This window comes from Mesoplodon mirus, assembly GCF_964341445.2.
Source record: "Mesoplodon mirus genome assembly, chromosome: 11".
Taxonomy (NCBI): Eukaryota; Metazoa; Chordata; class Mammalia; order Artiodactyla; family Ziphiidae; genus Mesoplodon; species Mesoplodon mirus.
In genome coordinates, this window is record NC_138987.1 from 101239738 (window position 1) to 101263115 (window position 23378).

The 23378-nt window shown below is 50.5% G+C and overlaps 1 protein-coding gene across 1 annotated transcript in view; it reads right to left on the reverse strand.

Annotated features, from left to right (window-relative positions):
- CACNA2D4 (calcium voltage-gated channel auxiliary subunit alpha2delta 4) overlaps positions 1 to 23378 on the reverse strand; it is a gene marked incomplete at its 5' end in the record, with an annotated part of 90962 nt that overhangs the window by 28764 nt on the left and 38820 nt on the right. The window contains 4 exons of the mRNA XM_082635343.1: positions 2447 to 2527; positions 5690 to 5817; positions 7738 to 7833; positions 22639 to 22732. Of these exons, the coding sequence (XP_082491469.1) occupies positions 2447 to 2527; positions 5690 to 5817; positions 7738 to 7833; positions 22639 to 22732 (399 nt within the window). The remainder of the gene's footprint in view (positions 1 to 2446; positions 2528 to 5689; positions 5818 to 7737; positions 7834 to 22638; positions 22733 to 23378) is intronic.

The window sequence follows — 23378 nt, forward strand, 5'->3', positions numbered from 1 at the left end:
CGGGAGGGGCGGCTCCCCGAGAGCTGTTTAGGGGACTAGGTTTCACCAGCCTTGGAGGGGTGTGGCTGGGTTTGCAGGACGAGCCCCGTTTAATGTCCTGTGCTTTTGAGGCTGATGTACAGACGACCCCTCCCCAGGGCTCCGCAGGTGCACATCAGAATTGGGGACCAGAGGGCTGGGGCGGGGCTGGGGGAGGAGTGAGCGACAGCAAGGCCTCTGGCTGTTCGCCCACCTGCGGCCCGTGGCCCACCTCCCCTGACTGGCCGGGCCTGGGCTACACGCGTCACAGTCTTCAGACCAAGACGGGATTCTCTTCTAGCCAGGAGCCCTCCCTTGGGTGACACCCCAGCGAGCCAGGAGCGAACCCCGGGGAGAAGGGAACCAGCAGGTCCCTGTTCCAGGAGTTCGGCTGGACCCCTTCCTGGGCGGGGTAAGTGGGGAGAGGTGCCCTCCTGTGGCCCTGACCGGTACAGCAGAGCTGGGAGAGCAGGCCCCATGGGGGCAGGGGACCGCCTGCACAGGTGTGGGTAACGCGCAGACGCACCGTTCTGAGCGCGCCCCGCCGTCTGAAGGCCGGGCCGTGCGCACGCAGGCGGAACTCCAAGGAGAGGAGCCCTCAGGCAGCTCCAGACAGCAGGCCCTCTGCACAAAGGCTGCTGGGCTGGGGAAACACACCTGCAGGTTATGGCACCACCATGACACTTGGCAATATTTCCCAAGTGGGGCCTGGAGGGCACAGAGACTTGAAAGTGGATCCTGATCAAAACAGTAGATTCCTAGAAATTCTGCATGAACCGTTGTTGAGAAGTACCTGCTTAGAGGTTGAACGCCGCCCCCTCATCCATCTGCCTGGCCCTTGGCTGTCCCCCGGCCACCCTTCCTCCTTCTCCCCAGCCCAGGCACAAACACTGAACGTGCAGCCTGTCCGTCACAGAACACACAAGGAAAGGACCTGCCAGCGCAGCACACACAGGCTGGTCCAGGGTCAGGGAGGCTGGGCCACAGGCTAGGAAGAGGAAATTACAAACGGAGGCTGGGAAAAAAGAACTGAAGCAGAAAGGTCTCCAGCGCCTCATCCCTGTCCTATCACATCCGTGCCCCCCGAGCGTCAGAGCGGTTGTCTGCAGTGAGTTAAACCAGAGGCACCCGGACACGGTTTCCATGGCAACCCCTCCTGGCTCTAATGCAGCGCTGAGTTAAAAATGATGTCAAGTAATTGGAGAGTGCAGGGGAGCACAGCCCGCAGGCTGATCCCGCGTGCCTTCTATCTGCTGGGCTTTCGGGTGTGCGGGAGCTGAGAAGGCCGCATCACGGAGGGAGCAGGGGCTACGGGACAGTCTTTAGAGTCTGGGATTAGCAGGCCAGGCGAAGGACAGAAAGGTGGCTGGGAAGGCACGGGTCCCTCCAAAGTGCCCGGCGGCGCAGCCTCAGGACCCCTGTGACACACGTGTTTCCAAACAAGGCTCCGAGCAACCAGAACAAGCCCTTCCCTCCCTCCTCCATCCCAGCGTGGACGGCCGTGCCCTTGCTGGGGCGGGTGGACAAAGGGGCAGCTTGCCTGCTGGGCCGCTCCTCCCTGCCCTTTGCCCTGCACTCAGCCTGGGGGAGGAGACACGAGGGCCCTGCTCGCCTGCCCCTGGCACCTGCGGGGTCCTCCACAATGCAGGCGCCCGACCCCAGTGCCCAGGATAGCTGAGAGCTGTGAGGACCTCACAGCTTCTCAGAACACGGTGGGGTCTGAGACACGGAGACCGAGGGTAGGATCCTCAGGGCTCTCAGACGAGTGGGCAGGGGTGCCAAGGCCCTTCTTAGGCTCCAAAAAGCTACAAAGCCAGGGCAGCTCGTGATGCTCCCCGGGTACTCTCATGGCTTCTGTGGCCAATTGCAACAAAGGGTCGTGATCCTGGGCCTTCAAGAGAGGCAATCTGAGCTTAAATTCTAGCTTCATTGACTATTAGCTGTGGGACTTTGGGCAAATAACATTTCTGGGCCTCAGTTTCCTCATCTGTAAAATGGAGCCAAACCAGGTCACCCCTGGGCTGGATGAGAACGTGCATGGGAGCACTTGACTCACATACGGGCTCGGACTTTAGGGTCTGAGTCACAAGCCCACTCCTCCCCTCAGTGGGCAGTGGAGGCGGAAGCGACACGAAGAGGGTGGGAAGGAGGTCTGGGCAGTCTCTGTCCTGTGTGACCTTGAGCAGATCTCTCAACCTCTCTGGGCTGCAGTTTACTGCATGAATTCTGTTAGATCTAAGGCCTCACAGCTGTATAAACACAATGGCTCAGGAAGACTCCGCCTCCCCTCAGCCCCACATTTCATCTGGGAAGACATATAGACCGTGTGGCCCCGCAAACCACGCGCGGCGCCGCCTCCGTCGCTTGTGTCTCGTTCTCGACGCGGACTCACAACTGCCCGGCCTCACAGCCCAGGGGCAGCTCCTACCTGCAGCGATGGCTGTCCTGTTGTCCATGGTCACGGCTACAGCTGTGCTCACGGTCACCACCATCGGCTTGCCTGTATTTTCTGGGGGAAAAATTGTCCAGTCACTTTTTCCGCACCTGAGGAGGAGCCGGGGTGGTGGCGTGGGCTGGGAAGCCCAGTAAACAGCAGGCTAGGACGTTCCCTGAGCGAGCGAGGGGCTGCCCGGGAGGCTGCCTGCCGCCACCACCTCGGGTCTCTGCGGAGCGCCTCGTGCTTGCCTCTTATGTGCCGGGTGCCGCCCACCTCTCCATGCAGCTCCGAAGCTGCCAGGTCAGTGTGTGGTGGCCCCTGGCCGCCTGGACAGCACCGCACCATCGGGTCCCTGACACTGCGGGCCGCTCTGTCACAGGGCCGCAAAGCTGTCTGCATGCAGCTGCCCCACTGGAGCTCGGGGACCCCGCGGGGACCCACCCAGGAGACTCGCGTGGCATCAAGGGGCCCTTTCGAGCAGGGGACGGGCTGCGCTCCCGGACGCAGTGCTGGCTGACCCTGTGTTGTCCTTCATCAGTTACATGAGTCAAGGTGACAGTGACAGCCCCTTTGGGAAGCCGGACGCCAGGGCTGCAATGGGCACAGAAGGCTGGCCGGCATCTGACACATCTGAGGTGCCCTGTGAATCCTGGTGGCTTGCATGCCACTGCCCGGCTGGTTGCTGCACGTCTGGGACACAGCCAGGCTCCGGGACCTGCCTGGAGGTACCTCCCCACCTCTTAGGAGAGCCAGGCCGCCAGGCGCAGAATTCAGGTGGCAGCTTCAGCTCTGCATCAGCACAGAGCTTTCTGGCTTTGAGAGGTGCGGACGAGTACATGCCCGCGGCTTCTGGATTCTACAGCCCTGGAAAAGGCACTCTTGTCTACGGATCAAGGGCGTCACTAAAAACTCCGAGAAAGGGGGCACAGCTCTGCCATGTGCTCACTTGTTAGAATGTCTTTACATCAAACGTTGCTTGAAACCAACAGGTCGTGAGACTCTTAACAGTGTCAGTCGTAGTGAAACTTAAATCTACCACTGGTTTCTCGTATCTGCTGTTTTGCCAGGATTACCCATCCCACCTCGCTGGAACCAAGTATCTCACAGAAATCAGAAATTACTCTGATTCTAGGAACGGACACAACGTAAGGTCGTCCTTGGCTCTAGGAACTGGCCATGACGAGGACACAAGAGACCAGAACAACCGCAGAAGCTGGCTTCCCTGCCTTGCTTCTAGAAATGTCTGGACGATCCTGATGGGGCCACCCCCGCACCGTTCCCGGCCGCAAGCTGCTTTCAGGACAGACCCATTGTGTGTGCTCCACGGGCTCAGAGGAAACACCCAAGCGAAGGTGTGGGGTGCTAATGACGCGGCCTCTGGGGACCTCAGGGATCTCAGGGCCTGGGTCACCGGGCACCCGGGTGGATGAGCCGGCTACCAGGTGGTAGGGGGGCAGGCCCAGGAAGCAGGGCTGTGGATGCAGGGGCACCAGACCTGAGCCTCCGGGGCTTCGCCGGGACTCTGCTCTGTGCTGGCAGGTTTCTCAGCACCGACTGCAAAAGGCAGCTCCGTGTGGGCAGAGCTCGCCCACCGGGCCCAGGCAGAGGGCTGCAGTCAGCCTGGGCGGGCGGGGCCCTCCGCTCACACTGCAGCCACCCCTCCACCTCCTCAGGGGTACCCCCCCCCCGTTAAAACTGTCGGTTTCTCCCTTTGGGGGAGGATGGGAGTGTGCAGGGCCCCCTGCCCGGTGGTCCCCAGCCGCCCCTCCTCATCTCACTTTCTGTTCCCGCCCACCACCCTCCTGCCCCTGCCCCAGAGAGCTCCCCAGCAGCCAGCAGGCTCATCCCGGTGACACTGTGGGCAGGAGGGAGCCCGTCACCGTGGGGGAGGGCAGGGCCTCACCCCAGAACCCCCGGGACCCCGTGGGGCCCTCCTGTTCCGGGTGGCGCCGGAGGGGGAGCTGCCTCTGTGGCTCCGGTGCCAGTGCGGGAAGGGGCCCTTCACGGGCGCGCCCTGGAGTCACAGCGCCTTACACACAGTGAAGTGCGGAGAGACCCCCGGCGTGCCCCCGGCTGTGTGGCCCGGGCGAGTCACGGCGCGTGGAAAAGCGTTCTGTAAAGCACGTCAGTGACACGCCGGGCGGAGGGTGCCGAGGAAGGGCATCCAGAGGGCAGGTGCTGCCTGCAGCTGTGGGCGGGACCCCGGGGCCTGGGCCTCCCCAGCCGGCAGCTCAGCTCGGGGAGGTGCCCGTCGGGCGGCGTGAGGGTGGTTTTGGTGGCGGCGGTGGCAGGAGGCTATTGGCGGGCGGGCGGCCTGGAGGGAGGACGAGGCCTCATCCCAAGTCGGCTCCCGGCCGCCCTCTTCTCCGTGTCTCCACTCCTCACCCCCGGCCTTGGCTCTCTCGGCCAGGACGCCGAGGATACTTGCAGGCCCCCTCACCCCACGGTGCTGAGGGCAGGACCCCCAGACGTGACTCTTGGACCCTCTCTGGGCCGTGGTCACTTCAACTGCGAATTGAGAGGATGAGGCTTTGCAGCTCCAAGGTCCTTTCTGTCCTAAACGCCGTGCGGCTTTCTTGGCGCTCTGTTAAAGCCACTTACCGTTTCCTGTTTGGGTTATTTCTCAGAGTGGGGGCCGGGCTGGGAGTTGGGGGCTCCACCTCTGAGCCCCCCTGGCCCTTGGACTCGCAGGCCTGTGCTGGCTGGGTGCCTGAGGCCCAATCAGCCATCATCTCTCGCCCTGCAGCCCCCAGAGGCCTGGCAGCCAGGAGGCGCCCCGTTATTACCAGGAGCTGCCGGGGAGCAGGCCAGGGCTCCGCCAGCCTCCCGGGATATAGTCTGTTCCAGGCAGTACAGCAGCCCCCCACGGAATAAAGTCTGTTCCTTTCATGGTTTGAGCAACTCTCAGAAACACTCAGATATATGGAAATACAAGACTCTCCAGAGACCAACTGTCCCAATGTCCTCCTACGCGGAATTTGGGCTAGAATCCAGCTCTGCCTGACTTTCAGGTCAAACACCTTTCCTTTGTTACGGCTGAACTTTTGAACTGCATCGTTGATTGCTGGCCAGGGAATGAAATGATCCACCCAGGGAGCAGGTGGAGGCCAGCGGGGTGAGGGGACACCGAGGTCTGGACGTTCGGTCCTGTATCTCGTTGCGGTTTCCCACCCCAGGCGCGGCGGGAGGAGGGATGCCCTGGCCCCCCGCCCTGGAACTTGGGGTATAGATTACCTGGTCCCTCTGCCGAGTAGAGGTTGAAGACCATGCTGCCCGGAGGCTGCTCGGCGGCCTGGCGGTACCACAGAGGGAAGTGGTCCAGGGTGAACATGCTGGCCTCGTCCGCCGGCGTCAGGAACCTCCTGCAGGGAGAAGGGTCTGTCACCTCCCCTGGGTCAGGGAGCGCGGTCGTCCCTATCTCCTCGTTCCTATGAGGTCCTCTTGGCTGGGCCAGGGGGGCGACTCCCCTCTGCCTCGGGGGGGTTGCAGAAGAAAAGATTAGCCCCTGAATGGGTGTTGCCCCAGAGGATGCTCCCCAGCAATTCCTGCCTTTTCCAGAATCAAATGCTGGTGCATCTTAGGGCACATCGTAGGAAGAGTGGAGGGCCTGTGTGATGGAAGAGCCTTTCCACCTCTCCGTACACTCCTTGCCTGCAGCGTTTATTTCTCTGGGGTACAGGCTAATTTCTCTTTGTCAAGCTGATTAGCATGTCTGCAGGAGGGAACTGGATAGTCATAGAGGGTCATAAATTCCCCCAAATGGTTACTGTAACAGCTGCTGCCACAGGCAGTAGAGTCTTCTTTTTGGGGGGGCAGCTCTACCTTGCTAATTCTGGTTTTGCACTGCTGGGCTCAGCCCGTGGACAGAAGGGAGTGTTGGCCCAGAGCAGGCTGGGAGGGAAGCAGGGAGAATCTGGTAGTGGTTAAAAGCGTGACTGTGGATAACCTGCAGGTGGATAACTGAGGTTTGATTCTGGGCATGCTTGGCTCAGGGCTCTCAGAAGCCCACCTGCCTGGCTGCACCGTCCTGGGCTGCAGTGACGCCAGGGGCCAGGCAAGGGGAGCCCCCTGGAGGCGTGCAGTGCATGCGCGGCCGTTCGTGGGGCTGGTTCGTGACTCAGGAGGGTCTGTCTGTACCGACTTCCCTCCTACGTTCTTGGAAGCCTTTTGGAGAGGGTGCAGGGGTATCTGAGACCCTCCCCTCACACTGCCCGGTGTGGTCCCCGGTCCAACCTGGGCCACAGGAAGATGTGGATGTGTGTTTTTCCTACTGGGGGAGGAAGTTTAAGGGGATGAGGGTGGTGAGCTTGGGGAGGAAAGTTCCCAGGTGGCTCGAGGCCTTCGGGCGAGTCTGCAGTTCTCCCACTGGATCTGGTCCACCTGGGTCACCTGTCGTGTCTCTAACCGGCGGAGGAAGGGCTGGCCAGGCAGGATGCTTCCTGGGTTTCCACCTCTCAGGGAGGGAGTGGGGAGGCGGAGGGCCACTTAATGCCTCTTCCTAGAACCTCTGCTTCCTGGAAATGGCAGGTTTGTCTTGGAGTCCGTGAGGAAGACCCCCCGGATGGCGCCCTCTTGGGGCCGTGGGTGGGTGGGAGGCGAGGACACTGGAGTCAGGTCTGCGCAGGAGACCTCTTGGCTGCTCCCCCCAGGTGGCCGGCGGGCCCACCTACTTGAGTCTCGTGGTCTGCAGAGTGGCAGGTGGCTTCGCTCCCCTGTCCACAGCATGCTCCCTTTGCTGCAGTGCCAGGCGGGACACCCTGGTGGGCTGGTCCCCAGTGGCTCTGCTGGCAGTGGGGCTTCTCAGCCTCAGCACCGCGGCCGTTTTGGGCCCGGCAACCGCTGGGGGCCATCCGGTGCACCGCAGGCTGTGCAGCAGCATCCCTGGCCTCTACCCACTGGATGCCAGTAGCAACCCCCTGCCCTCCCCCAGTTGTGACGTCCAGACTGTCTCCAGGGTGGGGGGCAGAATCACCCCCACCTGAGAATTTCGGGCTTGGGGGAGGGGAAAGTTGTCGACAAAGGACGGGCACGGCCGGAAGATTCAGCCCATTGCTCAGAGATCTGTCCCGGCGGGAAGACTGCATCTGCTTCCCCTCTTGGGAGTGAATGGGGATGAGCCCAGGATGGGACCAAGCCTGGCTGGAAGGGGTGCTTCTCTGGCTGTCCCAGTCTGTAAACCCGAACCCTTCCTCCCCCCGTACTCTTGGAGTCCAGCACAGGTCTGCCCGCAAACCACAGGGGCACCCCAGGGACCCCGCTCCCTGGCCTCCGGCAGTACTCACTTGTCAGAGACCTTCTCGGAGCCCACGAACAGGCTGCTTCTGAGGAGGCCGGCCCGGGTGCCCAGGAAGGCCATGTCCACCACATGCTCGGACTCACTGCGGGCAGACAGAGGAGAAGTCATCACCGCGGGCCCGGGGAGGAGGGATGGGGGGACCGGAAGGACCTGCAGGCCTCTCCCAGCGCCGGGCCCCCCGACTGGGGTGGGGTGGGGCAGGTGGGTTGGTCTCTCGGGGGGATGCTGCACGCTGGCCGTCCGCTGTGAGCAGCCCTGGGCTGCACCTGCCCTCGCTCGTGGGTCCCCTGGGCCTCTGCCCCTCTGCGTGCACGCAGCTTTGCGGGGAGTTAGCTCTGGAAGACAGAAGGAACCCAGGAAGAGAGATCTTGTCCCGGGACCTAAGGAAAGTAACTCCTGGTGACCAGCACACACTTAGTACCTCGCCATGTGAAGCCCTTTTCAAATGTTTGCCTTATTCCTGAGATGGGGAAGGAGAAGACAATCCACATCCACCAAGAGGAGTCTGGGCAGAGCTCACGCCTTTGCCAACAAGGCTTGGGAGAGACCGCGGGCTGGAGGGCGCTGAGCCTTCTCTTCCGGTCCCGGAGCGGCCCTGTGAGGACCATGCCCCACCCGGGAGAGTCACCTTTTTTGAAATTTCAACCTTACTGACGTATAACAGACATAAAACCATAAGGTAGTTGAAGCGTACATTATGGTGATCTGATACAGGTACACATTGGGAGAGGATCCCCTCCACTGTGGGTGCGCGTGTGTGCACACGGTGCGTGCACGTGAACATTAAGTTCTACTCCCTTAGCTAATCTCAGTTACACAATCCAGTGCTCCAACTAGAATCACCGCCCTCAGGCCTTTTACTCATTTCACAGCCGGAAGCCCGTGCCCTTCACCAGCCTCTCCCCATGTATCCCACCGCCAGCCCCCAGCAACCGTTTTTCTACTCCATGTTTCTATGAGTTATGCTTTTTTTTTTAGATCTCACATGTAAGTGATACTGAGCAGTATTCATCTTTTTCTGTCTGACTTATTTCACTTAACGTAATGCCCTCTAGTTTCATCCATGTTGTTGCAAATGGCAGGGTTTTCTTCTTTTTAAAGGCTGAGTAATACTCCATTGAATATACACACCACACCTTCTTTATCCATTCATCCATCAGTGGACACTTGGGTTGTTTCCATGTCTTGGCTACTGTGAATAAGGCTGCAGTGAACAGGAGGGTGCAGATATCTCTTCAATAGTCTGCGTTTGTTCTTTGGATAAACACCCAGAAGTGGGATTGCTGGGTCCTGTGATAGTTCTATTTTTAATTTTTTGAGGAACCTCCATACTGTTTTCCATAGTGTCAAAATCAGTTTACATTCCCACCAACAGTGTACAGGTGTTCCCCTTTCTCCACATCCTCGCCAACACCTGTCATTGCTTGTCTTTTTGATAATAGTCATTCCAACAGGTATAAGGTGACATTTCACTGTGTTTTTTGTTTTTAATTTATTTTTGGCTGTGTTGGGTCTTTGTTGCTGCACGTGGGGTTTCTCTAGTTGTGGCAAGCAGGGGCTACTCTTTGTTGCGGTGCACGGGCTTCTCTTGCTGCGAAGCATGGGCTCTAGGCACGCGGGCTTCAGTAGTTCTGGTAGGCGGGCTCAGTAGTTGTAGCTGACGGGCTCTAGAGCGCGGGTTCAGTAGTTGTGGTACACAGGCTTTGTTGCTCCATGGCATGTGGGATCTTCGTGGACCAGGGCTCGAACCCGTGTCCCCTGCATTGGCAGGCGGATTCTTAACCACTGTGCCACCAAGGAAGTTTGTCACTGTGGTTTTGACTTGCATCTCCTTGATGATTATTGATGTTTAGCACCTTTTCATGTCCCTATTGGCCATTTGTAGATCTTGTTTGGAAAAATGTTTATTCAGTTCCTCTGCCCTTAAAAAAAATCAGATTGTTTTGTTGCTAATGAGTTGTGTGAGTTCTTTTTTATATAGTGGATATTAACCCCCTGTCAGATATATGATTTGCAAATACATCCTTTTGCATGTGGCTGTCCAGTTTCCCCAACACCATTTATTGCATAAACTATCCTTTCCCCATTGTATAGTCTTGATTCCTTTGCTGTAATTAATTGACCATATCTGCCTGGGTTTATTTCTGACTATTCTGTTCCATTGATCTATGTTTTTGTTTTTCCAATAACATACCGTTTTGATTACTGTAGCTTTGCAGTATAGTTTGAAATCAAGGCACACGATGCCTACAACTTTGTTCTTTTTCTCAAGATTGTTTTGGCTATTCAGGGTCTTTTGTGGTTCCATACAAATTTTAGGATTGGTTTTTCTATTTCTGTGAAAAAATGCCATTGGAATTTTGATAGAGGTTGCATTGAATCTGTAGATGGCTTTGGGTAGTATGGCTATCTTAACAATATTAATTATTTCAATCCATGGACATTCAATTTTTTTATCAATGTCTTATAGTTTCCAGTGTATAAATCTTTCAACTCGGTTTAATTTATCCCTAATTATTTATTATTTTGATGCGATTGTAAATGGGATTGTTTTCTTAATTTCTCTTTCTGATAATTTGTTATTAAGTGGACAGAAACACAACTGATTTTTGTATATTGAAATTGAAATTGTATCTTTCAATTTTACTGAATTTGTTTATTAGTTCTAACAGTTTTTTTGTGTGGAGTCTTTAGGGTTTTCTATTTATAATATCATGTCATCTGCAAATAGAGTTAGTTTTGCTTCTTCCTTTCCAATTTGGATGTCTTTTTTTTTTTTTTTTTTTTGCAGTACATGGGCCTCTTAACTGTTGTGGCCTCTCCCATTGCGGAGCACAGGCTCTGGATGCGCAAGCCCAGCGGCCATGGCTCACGGGCCCAGCCGCTCCGTGGCATGTGGGATCTTCCTGGACCGGGGCACGAACCTGTGTCCCCTGCATCGGCAGGCAGACTCTCAACCACTGTGCCACCAAGGAAGCCCTGGATGTCTTTTATCTCTTTCTCTTGCCTGACTGCTATGGCTAGGACTTCCACTATTAGGTTGAATAGAAGTGGTGAAAGTGGGCATCCTTGTCTTGTTCCTGATCTTAAGAGAAAAAACTTTCAACTTTTCACCATTTCACCAGTAGCTGTGGGCTTATTAGATATGGCTTTTATTTAATCACTTCCAACTTTTTTCATATTCTTGCCCCAGCCCAATTCATTGCAGGCTATTACCCGATTTCTCTCAGTGTCTAGATTGGTGTTTTTTAGTGAGTGTATAAGGTAGGCAATATCCAAAGCATTGCCAAAGGGAAGTATTTCTTCCTCTAGGCTCAGATGTTGTGGCTGCTGGGGTCGCCTAAGGACTCTGTGTTGGAGGCTGCACAGTGCACTGTTAACTGACAGTACCTGGAGCTGGATTGGAACGCCTGGTCCACAGTCTGGAAAATCACTGAGGAAAGGGTATGGGGTGTGGATGGGGCTGCCCCCCTCTGGTGGTATACAGACCAGAGTCTCTGGGGGTGGAACCTATGCCCCTGTGCATCTCTGACAAGCTTCCCTATGCAATTCTCTGTTCAAAAGTAGAGAGAATAGCTAACGAGAACCCTGCACCCATAACTCAGCTTCAACAATCACCATCCTTGCCAATCCTCTGTCATCTACAGCAGCCCCAGACCCTCCACTAGATTGTTTTGTAAATTTAATTAATTAATTAATTTTTATTTTTGGCTGCGTTGGGTCTTTGTTGCTGCGTGGGGGCTTTCTTTAGTTGCGGTAAATGGGGTCTACTCTTCATCGCGGTGTGCAGGCTTCTCACTGCGGTGGCTTCTTCTGCTGTGGAGCATGGGCTCTAAGAACATGGGCTTCAGTAGTTGTGGCTTGTGGTCTCAGTAGTTATGACTTGCAGGCTCTAGAGCGCAGGCTCAGTAGTTGTGGCGCATGGGCTTAGCTGCTCCGGGGCATGTGGGATCTTCCCAGACCAGGGCTCAAACCCGTGTCCCCTGCATTGGCAGGCGGATTCTTAACCACTGTGCCACCAGGGAAGCCCCCTTGGTTTCTTTATTCTATTTATACTTGACTAAAGAAAACCTTCTCCTCAATATCTGTTTATCCTGAGGCATAATTTGTAAGAAGAGGCAGGATAAAGACTTGTGTCTCTGTTTCTTCACCAGTTTGTACAAGTAGGAACTGGTTTCCTAACATCTTCCAAAGATGGCCAAGAAGACTTTCCCTTCAGTAGTACTTTGAACACAGGAGTTTCGCACGTTTCATGTGCTCTTACCCACGGCTGTTGTTACCAGTGGCGCTGCTCTGCCTGCCTCTCGTCTGGCCGGTGAGAGCCCCTTCAGTGCGGCTCTGACGTCCTGTTGGCAAAACCTCCTTAGTCTTTGGTGACTTGCTCCTGGGATGACAAGGTGCCCCCAGCTCATTCTGTCCACCCCCGCCCCTGACCTGGAATCAGACACTTCTCCAGGGGTCACTGACTCATTTTAGTGAGAACTTTTTTTTTTACAACTTTATTGGAGTATAATTGATTCACAATGGTGTATTAGTTTCTGCTTTATAACAAAGTGAATCAGTTATACTTATACATCTGTTCCCATATCCCTTCCCTCTTGCGTCTCCCTCCCTCCCACCCTCCCTATCCCACCCCTCCAGGCGGTCACAAAGCACCGATCTGATCTCCCTGTGCTATGCGGCTGCTTCCCACTAGCTATCTACCTTACGTTTGGTACAGTATATATGTCCATGCCTCTCTCTCGCTTTGTCACAGCTTACCCTTCCCCCTCCCCATATCCTCAAGTCCATTCTCAAGTAGGTCTCTGTCTTTATTCCCGTTTTACCCCTAGGTTCTTCATGACATTTTTTTTTTAATTCCATATATATGTGTTAGCATACGGTATTTGTCTTTCTCTTTCTGACTTACTTCACTCTGTATGACAGACTCTAGGTCTATCCACCTCATTACAAATTGCTGTTTCATTTCTTTTTATGGCTGAGTAATATTCCATTGTATATATGTGCCACATCTTCTTTATCCATTCATCTGATGATGGACACTTAGGTTGTTTCCATCTCCGGGCTATTGTGAATAGAGCTGCAATGAATATTTTGGTACATGTCTCTTTTTGAATTATGGTTTTCTCAGGGTATATGCCCAGTAGTGGGATTGCTGGGTCATATGGTAGTTCTATTTTTAGTTTTTTAAGGAACCTCCATACTGTTCTCCATAATGGCTGTACCAATTCACATTCCCACCAGCAGTGCAAGAGTGTTCCCTTTTCTCCACACCCTCTCCAGCATTTATTGTTTCTAGATTTCTTGATGATGGCCATTCTGACTGGTGTGAGATGATATCTCATTGTAGTTTTGATTTGCATTTCTCTAATGATTAATGATGTTGAGCATTCTTTCATGTGTTTGTTGGCAGTCTGTATATCTTCTTTGGAGAAATGCCTATTTAAGTCTTCTGCCCATTTTTGGATTGGGTTGTTTGTTTTTTTGCTATTGAGCTGCATGAGCTGTTTATAAATTTTGGAGATTAATCCTTTGTCAGTTGCTTCATTTGCAAATATTTTCTCCCATTCTGAGGGTTGTCTTTTGGTCTTATGGTTTCCTTTGCTGTGCAAAAGCTTTGAAGTTTCATTAGGTCCCATTTGTTTATTTTTGTTTTTATTTCCATTTCTCTAGGAGGTGGGTCCAAAAGGATCTTGCTGTGATTTATGTCATAGAGTGTTCTGCCTATGTTTTCCTCTAAGAGTTTGATAGTTTCTGGCCTTACATTTAGGTCTTTAATCCGTTTTGAGCTTATTTTTGTGTATGGTGTTAGGGAGTGATCTAATCTCATACTTTTACATGTACCTGTCCAGTTTTCCCAGCACCACTTATTGAAGAGGCTGTCCTTTCTCCACTGTACATTCCTGCCTCCTTTATCAAAGATAAGTTGACCATATGTGCGTGGGTTTATCCCTGGGCTTTCTATCCTGTTCCATTGATCTATCTTTCTGTTTTTATGCCAGTACCACACTGTCTTGATTACTGTAGCTTTGTAGTATAGTCTGAAGTCAGACAGCCTGATTCCTCCAGCTCTGTTTTTCGTTCTCAAGATTGCTTTGGCTATTCGGGGTCTTTTGTTTTTCCAAACAAATTTTGAAATTTTTTGTTCTAGTTCTGTGAAAAATGCCAGTGGTAGTTTCATAGGGATTGCATTGAATCTGTAGATTGCTTTGGGTAGTAGAGTCATTTTCACAATATTGATTCTTCCAATCCAGGAACATGGTATATCTCTCCATCTATTTGTATCATCTTTAATTTCTTTCATCAGTGTCTTATAATTTTCTGCATACAGGTCTTTTGTCTCCTTAGGTAGGTTTATTCCTAGATATTTTATTCTTTTTGTTGCAATGGTAAATGGGAGTGTTTTCTTGATTTCATTTTCAGATTTTTCATCATTAGTGTACAGGAATGCCAGAGATTTCTGTGCATTAATTTTGTATCCTGCTACTTTACCAAATTCATTGATTAGCTCTAGTAGTTTTCTGGTAGCATCTTCAGGATTCTCTATGTATAGTATCATGTCACCTGCAAACAGTGACAGCTTTACTTCTTCTTTTCCGATTTGGATTCCTTTTATTTCCTTTTCTTCTGATTGCTGTGGCTAAAACTTCCAAAACTAGGTTGAATAAGAGTGGTGACAGTGGGCAGCCTTGTCTTGTTCCTGATCTTAGTGGAAATGGTTTCAGTTTTTCACCATTGAGGACGATGTTGGCTGTGGGTTTGTCATATATGGCCTTTATTATATTGAGGAAAGTTCCCTCTATGCCTACTTTCTGCAGGGTTTTTATCATAAATGGGTGTTGAATTTTGTCGAAAGCTTTCTCTGCATCTATTGAGATGATCATATGGTTTTTCTCCTTCAACTTGTTAATATGGTGTATCACGTTGATTGATTTGCATATATTGAAGAATCCCTGCATTCCTGGAATAAACCCCACTTGATCATGGTGTATGATCCTTTTAATGTGCTGTTGGATTCTGTTTGCTAGTATTTTGTTGAGGACTTTTGCATCTATGTTCATCAGTGATATTGGCCTGTAGTTTTGTGACATCCTTGTCTGGTTTTGGTATCAAGGTGATGGTGGCCTCGTAGAATGAGTTTGGGAGTGTTCCTTCCTCTGATATTGTTTGGAAGAGTTTGAGAAGGAAAGGTGTTAGCTCTTCTCTAAATGTTTGATAGAAATCGCCTGTGAAGCCATCTGGTCCTGGGCTTTTGTTTGTTGGAAGATTTTAAATCACAGTTTCAATTTCAGTGCTTGTGATTGGTCTGTTCATATTTTCTGTTTCTTCCTGATTCAGTCTTGGCAGGTTGTGCATTTCTAAGAATTTGTCCGTTTCTTCCAGGTTGTCCATTTTATTGGCATAGAGTTGCTTGTAGTAATCTCTCATGATCTTTTGTATTTCTGCAGTGTCAGTTGTTACTTCTCCTTTTTCATGTCTAATTCTATTGATTTAGTCTTCTCCCTTCTTTTCTTGATGAGTCTGGCTAATGGTTTGTCAATTTTGTTTATCTTCTCAAAGAACCAGCTTTTAGTTTGGTTGATCTTTGCTATCGTTTCCTTCATTTCTTTTTCATTTATTTCTGATCTGATCTTTATGATTTCTTTCCTTCTGCTAACTTTGGGGGTCTTTTGTTCTTCTTCCTCTAATTGCTTTAGGTGCAGGGTCAGGTTGTTTACTCGAGATGTTTCCTGTTTCTTAAGGTGGGATTGTATTGCTATAAACTCCCCCCTTAGAACTGCTTTTGCTGCGTCCCATAGGTTTTGGGTCGTCGTGTCTCCGTTGTCATTTGTTTCTAGGTATTTTTAAATTTCCTCTTCGATTTCTTCAGTGATCACTTCGTTATTGAGTAGTGTATTGTTTAGCCTCCATGTGTTTGTATTTTTTACAGATCTTTTCCTGTAATTGATGTCTAGTCTCATGGCATTGTGGTCGGAAAAGATACTTGATACAATTTCAATTTTCTTAAATTTACCAAGGCTTGATTTGTGACCCAAGATATGATCTATCCTGGAGAATGTTCCATGAGCACTTGAGAAAAATGTGTATTGTTGTTTTTGGATGGAATGCCCTATAAATATCAACTAAGTCCATCTTGTTTAATGTATCATTTAAAGCTTGTGTTTCCTTATTTATTTTCATTTTGGATGATCTGTCCATTGGTGAAAGTGGGGTGTTAAAGTCCCCTACTATGATTGTGTTACTGTCAATTTCCCCTTTTATGGCTGTTAGTATTTGCCTTATGTATTGAGGTGCTCCTATGTTGGGTGCATAAATGTTTACAATTGTTATGTCTTCTTCTTGGATCGATCCCTTTATCATTATGTAGTGTCCTTCTTTGTCTCTTCTAATAGTCTTTATATTAAAGTCTATTTTGTCTGATATAAGAATTGCTACTCCAGCTTTCTTTTGATTTCCATTTGCATGGAATATCTTTTTCCATCCCCTTACTTTCAATCTGTATGTGTCTCTAGGTCTGAAGTGGGTCTCTTGTAGACAGCATATATATGGGTCTTGTTTTTGTATCCATTCAGCCACTCTGTGTCTTTTGGTGGGAGCATTTAGTCCATTTACATTTAAGGTAATTATTGATATGTATGTTCCTATTCCCATTTCCTTAATTGCTTTGGGTTCGTTATTGTAGGTATATTCCTTCTGTTGTGTTTCTTGCCTAGAGAAGTTCCTTTAGCATTTGTTGTAAAGCTGGTTTGGTGGTGCTGAACTCTCAGCTTTTGCTTGTCTGTAAAGGTTTTAATTTCTCTATCAAATGTGAATGAGATCCTTGCTGGGTAGAGTAATCTTGGTTGCAGGTTTTTCTCCTTCATCACTTTAAATATGTCCTGCCAGTCCCTTCTGGCTTGTAGAGTTTCTGCTGAAAGATCAGCTGTTAACCTTATGGAGATTCCCTTGTGTGTTATTTGTTGTTTTTCCCTTGTTGCTTTTAATATGTTTTCTTTGTGTTTAATTTTTGACAGTTTGATTAATATGTGTCTTGGCATATCTCTCCTTGGATTTATTCTGTATGGGACTCTCTGTGCCTCCTGGACTTGATTGACTATTTCCTTTCCCATATTAGGGAAGTTTTCAACTATAATCTCTTCAAATATTTTCTCAGTCCCTTTCTTTTTCTCTTCTTCTTCTGGAACCCCTATAATTCGAATGTTGGTGCATTTAATGTTGTCCCAGAGGTCTCTGAGACTGTCCTCAGTTCTTTTCATTCTTTTTTCTTTATTCTGCTCTGCAGCAATTATTTCCACTATTTTATCTTCCACGTCACTTATCTGTTCTTCTGCCTCAGTTATTCTGCTATTGATCCCATCTAGAGTATTTTTAATTTCATTTATTGTGTTGCTCATCATTGCTTGATTCATCTTTAGTTCTTCTAGGTCCTTGTTAACTGTTTCTTGTATTTTGTCTATTCTATTTCCAAGATTTTGGATCACCTTTACTATCATTATTCTGAATTCATTTTCAGGTAGACTGCCTATTTCCTCTTCATTTGTTAGGTCTGGTGGGTTTTTATGTTGCTCCTTCACCTGCTGTGTGTTTTTCTGTCTTCTCATTTTGCTTATCTTACTGTGTTTGGGGTCTCCTTTTTGCAAGCTGCAGGTTTGTAGTTCCCGTTGTTTTTGTTGTCTGTCCCCAGTGGCTAAGGTTGGTTCAGTGGGTTGTGTAGGCTTCCTGGTGGAGGGGACTAGTGCCTGTGTTCTGGTGGATGAGGCTGGATCTTGTCCTTCTGGTGGGCAGGTGCACGTCTGGTGGTGTGTTTTGGGGTGTCTGTGGCCTTATTATGATTTTAGGCAGCCTCTCTGCTAATGTGTGGTGTTGTGTTCCTGTCTTGCTAGTTGTTTGGCATAGGGTGTCCAGCACTGTAGCTTGCTGGTCGTTGAGTGAAGCTGGGTGCTGGTGCTGAGATGGAGATCTCTGGGAGATTTTCGCCGTTTGATATTATGTGGAGCTGGGAGGTCTCTTGTGGACCAGTGCCCTGAAGTTGGCTCCCCTACCTCAGAGGCACAGCACTGACTCCTGGCTGCAGCACCCAGAGCCTTTCATCCACACGGCTCCTCAATTTGGGATGATTCGTTGTCTCTTCAGGTATTCCACAGATGCAGGTACATCAAGTTGATTGCAGAGCTTTAATCCGCTGTTCCTGAGACAGCTGGGAGAGATTTCCCTTTCTCTTCTTTGTTCTCACAGCTCCCGGGGCTCAGCTCTGGATTTGGCTCCACCTCTGCGTGTAGGTCGCCGGAGGGCATCTGTTCTTCGCTCAGACAGGACGGGGTTAAAGGAGCCGCTGATTCGGGGACTCTGGCTCACTCAGGCCGGGGGTGGGGGGGGAGGGAGGGGCACAGAGTGCGGGGCGAGCCTGCGGCAGCAGAGGCCGGCGTGACGTTGCACCAGCCTAAGGCGCGCCGTGCGCTCTCCCGGGGAAGCCATCCCTGGATCCCTGGACCCCGGCAGTGACGGGCTGCACAGGTTCCCCGGAAAGGGGGGCGTGGACAGTGACCTGCGCTTGCACACAGGCCCCTTGGCGGCGGCAGCAGCAGCCCCAGCGTCCCACGCCCGTCTCTGGGGTCCGCGCTGTTAGCCGCGGCTCACGCCCGTCTCTGGAGCCCCTTTAAGCGGCGCTCTTAATCCCCTCTCCTCACGCACCAGGAAACAAAAAGGGAAGAAAAAGTCTCTTACCTCTTCGGCAGCTCCAGACTTTCCCCGGACTCCCTCCCGGCCAGCCGTGGTGCACTAACCCCTTCAGGCTGTGTTCACGCCGCCAACCCAGTCCCCTCCTTCCGCTCCGACCGAAGGCCGAGCCTCAGCTCCCAGCCCCGCCCAGCCCGGCGGCCGAGCAGACAGGCATCTCGGGCTGGTGAGGGCCGGTCGGCACCGAACCTCTGTGCGGAAATCCCTCCGCGGGAATCCCTCCGCGGGAATCCCTCCGCGGGAATCTCTCTGCTTTGCCCTCCGTACCCCTGTTGCTGTGCTCTCCTCCGCGGCTCCGAAGCTATCCCCCTCCGCCACCCGCAGTCTCCGCCCGCGAAGGGGCTCCTAGTGTGTGGAAACCGTTTCTCCTTCACGGCTCCCTCCCACTAGTGCAGGGCCCGTCCCTATCCTTTTGTCTCTGTTGTTTCTTTTTTCTTTTGCCCTACCCAGGTACGTGGAGAGTTTCTTGCCTTTTAGGGAGTCTGAGGTCTTCTGCCAGCGTTCTACTGAACAGCGTTCTGTTCCAATTCTGTTCTGTAGGAGTTGTTCCACGAGTAGATGAATTTCTGGTGTATCTGTGGGGAGGAAGGTGATCTCTGCGTCTTACTCTTCCGCCATCTTCCAACAGCCCCCGTGAGAACTTCTTAAAGTGGACATTGGAAGTCCACAAGCTGGGTCTGGGGGGCTCACTGAGGTTGGTCCTTTCTGTGGACGAGGATCTCCTCTTTGTTTCTTTCAGGGAAAATACATGAGATCATTGATATTTCCAACTCATATTTAGGGTCCCATCTAAACTTCTTTGATTTAAAAAATTTGCACCTCTTTTCTCGTTTGTTGAAAATCTTGTTCCTAGTGACATTAACAATACTATGTGCGCTGTCTATCCATGTAGTTTGAGAATAACAGTGCCAATAAATAGAGTTTCTAGAAATGTGCTTATTGAACACAGTTTTTAAGATTTTATTTGTTTAGTGTTTACAGTTCTGTGTTTCCAAGTCCCTTGAAAGAAGTCCCTGATGTGTGGTTATTGCACGAGCTTGATACACAGCCAGGTTTATTTGTTTCATTTGCTTTCAGATTTTTAGAGCTTATTTCTTAAAATGTAATTTTGTTTTATAATGATATAAAGCATTTACATGGTTCCAAAGTCAAATATGCAAAAGAAGGCGTATTCAGAAGTCTGTTTCTGTCTCCATTCCTCTTTTTCTTCACTCTTCCTACAAGTAACCTGTTTTGTTTACTTATTTATTTTTCCATTAAAATATGTAGATATATATGCACATACACTTATATGTTTATATACGTGTAAGTAACAATGAAGATATATTTGCATTTTCTCTTTTAGATAAACAGCAGGGTATTATTATACACAATTTTCTCCATTGCTGAGACCTTCCATGGCAATATATATAGTTCTCAATTTACAAGGCTACATAGTATTCCATTAGGTGGATCCACCAGGGTTTATTTAACTAGGCTCCTACTAATGGACATTTAGGTTATTTCCAATCTTTTACTGTTTCAAACAGTGCTGTAACGAATAGCTCACGTGTATGTCTTTGGGATTCATTCCCAGGAGCAGGATCGTTGGCCAGAGTGTAAATGCATATGTCACTTCGGTAGATACTGTCAGATTCCCCTCCACAGGCTTTGAAACATTTTGCATTCCCACCAACAGCGCACAAGAGTGTCTGATTCCCCACAGTCTCGTAACAATGCCCGTCAACAAACGTAAATGGTTGTCAGTCTAAATGACAAGTACAACCTCAGTCCACCTTCAATTTGCAATCCTTTTATTATGAGCTGGATTGAGCACTTTTTCATACAACTGAGGACTAGCTGCATGAAGTCTCTGAACTGTCTCTTGGTCATTTTCCCCATAAGTGGTTGGTCTTTCACTTATCTATTGTTGAAGTTATCTATCACGAATATATAATATAGGGACAGTCACTTTTTCTTTGTTTTTTTAAGTTGCCAACATTTTTCCAGTTTGTCATTTCTCTTTTCACCTTGCTCGTTTTTTTTTTTTTTTTGCCAAATAAACATTTTATGTTGTTAAATTTATCAGTCATTCCCTTATTGCTTCTGAATTGTGAGCCATCGTTGGGAAAGCTTTCCCCACTCCTAGATTGTAGGGCAACTGGCTCATGTTTTCTTCTAGCGCTTATATGGTTTCATTTTCTACATTTAAATCTCTGAGTCATTTGGACTTTATCCAGGTATACGGTGTGAGGGAAGAATACAGCGTTATCGCTCTGCAGATGGCTCTCAAACCGGCTAGTATTACATAGTCCATCTTTCCCTCCCTGGTCTGACACGATGCCCTTGTCATACACTAAATTTCCACATGCATTTAGATGAATTTGTGGATTTTCTTTTCCATTCCCTTGGTCTGCCTGTCTATTCCTGTGTCAAAACCACACTTTATAAATTGCAGAGGTTCTGTAACGTTTTACTATTTTGTGGGGCCAGCCTTCTTTTGCTGCCTTTCTTTTTCAGCGTTTTCCTGGCTATTCTTGCCTGTTCTTCCGAATGAACTTCATACTGCCTATGTTTTCTTCTAGGAGTTTTATGATTTCAGGTCTTCAAGTCTTTAATCCATTTAGGCTGATTTTTGTGTATGGTGTGAGACAGTGGTCTAGTTTCTTTTCTTTCTTTCTTTCTTTCTTTTTTTTTTTTTTGCATATGGCTGTCCAGTTTTCCTGACACCATTTGTTAAAGAGACTATCCTTTCTCCAGTGTATATTCTTGGCTCCTTTGTCAAACAGTAGTTGTCCACATATGTGTGGGTTTATTTCTCTGCTCTCAATTCTGTTCCATTGATCTATGTCTCTGTTTTTCGGCCAGTACCATGCTGTTTTGATGACCCCAGGTCATCTTTCCTGAAATATTCTTTCCCTGGTCAAGAATATGTGTTCCTCAATGTTTCCCAACATTAAAAAATCAGCTAATTTCTGAACTTGGAAAGATAAAGACTGTGTCTTCTCTCCAAACCTAGTGAGCCAGCCCCCACTGTAGAAGGCAGGATAGTACAGGGGCCAAGAGTCTGGACCCTGGAAACAGGCTGCCTGGTTTTGACTCCAGCTCGGCTACTTATGAGGCAGATGACCTTGGGCAAATTACTTATCTCATTCTGCCTTGGTTTCCTCATCTGTAAAGTGGGGATAGTGATAGGACCTCTATTGTAGGGTTGTTGTGAGGATCAAAAGGCTTAATGTACACTGAGTACTTGGAACAGTGCCTGGCCCTCCATATTCTTCTTCATTCTTTAGTTTTATTTAATTTTGAATAGATAATACAGTCACACGGCTCAAATTGGTATCAAAAAGTTATATAGTGAAAAGTGTCCCTCCATCCCTGTTTCCGTTACCCATTCTTCTAACCAGAAGCAACCAGTGAGAACTGTTTCCTGTATAGCCTTCCATAGATATTTTATACATACACACCCCCCTATATTATGTTTTCCCCCTTTAATAGAAATGGTAGCGTACCACCAGGCACTGTTCTGCATCTTGCTTTTTAAACAGGTGTTTGTTCCTATAAGATTCTGTCGGTGTTTTCACGAGGACAGCACTAGGAGAGGTCTGACATCGTCCTGATGTCGAAGTTGACTCTTACTGTTCAGGAAGAGGTGTGGCCCCTGCATCCTTCACCTCATTAGTACCTTACACCCTCCTGGCACTCACATGCACACACGTGCTCACACACTCACGTCCATTCATCTCTTCTTTCTACCTTCCTGCTAAACACCAGAGCCCCAGGTGAAGAGAAGCAGAGGGAGAGAGGAAACGCACGGGGCTAGGACTCACGTTTGTACCGCATGGGCCTCGACCTTCCCTGCTGGAAACGAGGCCCCGGTCGGCTTGAACCACTCTCTCCGGGCCCTTTGGCTAATGGGCTCTCACAGCCGGAACCCGGCCCCAAGGGAGGGGTTCTGGGAACTGGGCCAAGGGGTGTGGGCTGGGTGTTCCCTGGGAGGGGAGGGGGCAGGAGCAGGGGCCTTGTGGAAGCTTTGCCAAGTCCCTGCTGTCCCGGGGCTGTCACTCCCACACACCTTCCCACCCTCCTCTCAGGACAAAGGACACAGCAGGAGGCCCTGCCTCAGCCCAGGGACCCCAGGGGCGGGACCCTCAGCCCCACCCAGACGTACTCGGAGGTGTTGAGGGACAGTGCCGTCCAGTGCGCCTCCATGGGGGCCGTCACCACCGCGTCAAACAGCAGCTCCTGCAATAGTTCCTCGTCGCCTGGGGCAAAATACGGAGACCACCCTCTTACTCCCCCCGTGGTCGGGAGCTCAGCTCACCCCCACCCAGGGGCCCTGAATTTCAGGCACGAGACGTGCTTCGAGCTGGAGGAGCTCAGCTCAGGGGGCCAGGAGGCCGCGTCCTCAGCCTCCACTGTGTGGGCAGAACCAAGGGACTGCCAGGCCTTTCCAGCTCTTGAGCTCCATGAAATCAGGAGGCCCACCTGCCAGCCGCCCTCCCCTCCCCTCCCTCTCGCCATTGGGCTCCGTCGTGCCCACGCCTCCCCCGAGCGCCTAAACCTGCCTCGGGGCCTGTGCACACCGGGGTCCGGATGCTCCCGCCCCCCTACTTGCGGGGACGGCCCTTCCTTTTCCCTCCGCCCCTCTAACACGATTCTTTACGTTCACTGCGGTGAGATCCACACAGCACACACCTGACCGATAGCATGCAGTATGGGCATTTACACTTGGACGGAGACGGGCAGCCCTCACCTCCATGGCACGACGTTTTCATGACCCCCGAGGAGAGCCACTCGGTGGCTCCCTTCTGTCCTCAGCTGTAGTGACGCCTCCTGACGAGGGGCCCCCCGACCGCGGTTAGAGCAGCCCCCTCTCCCCCTATGGCACCTACTCACAGCTTTACACCC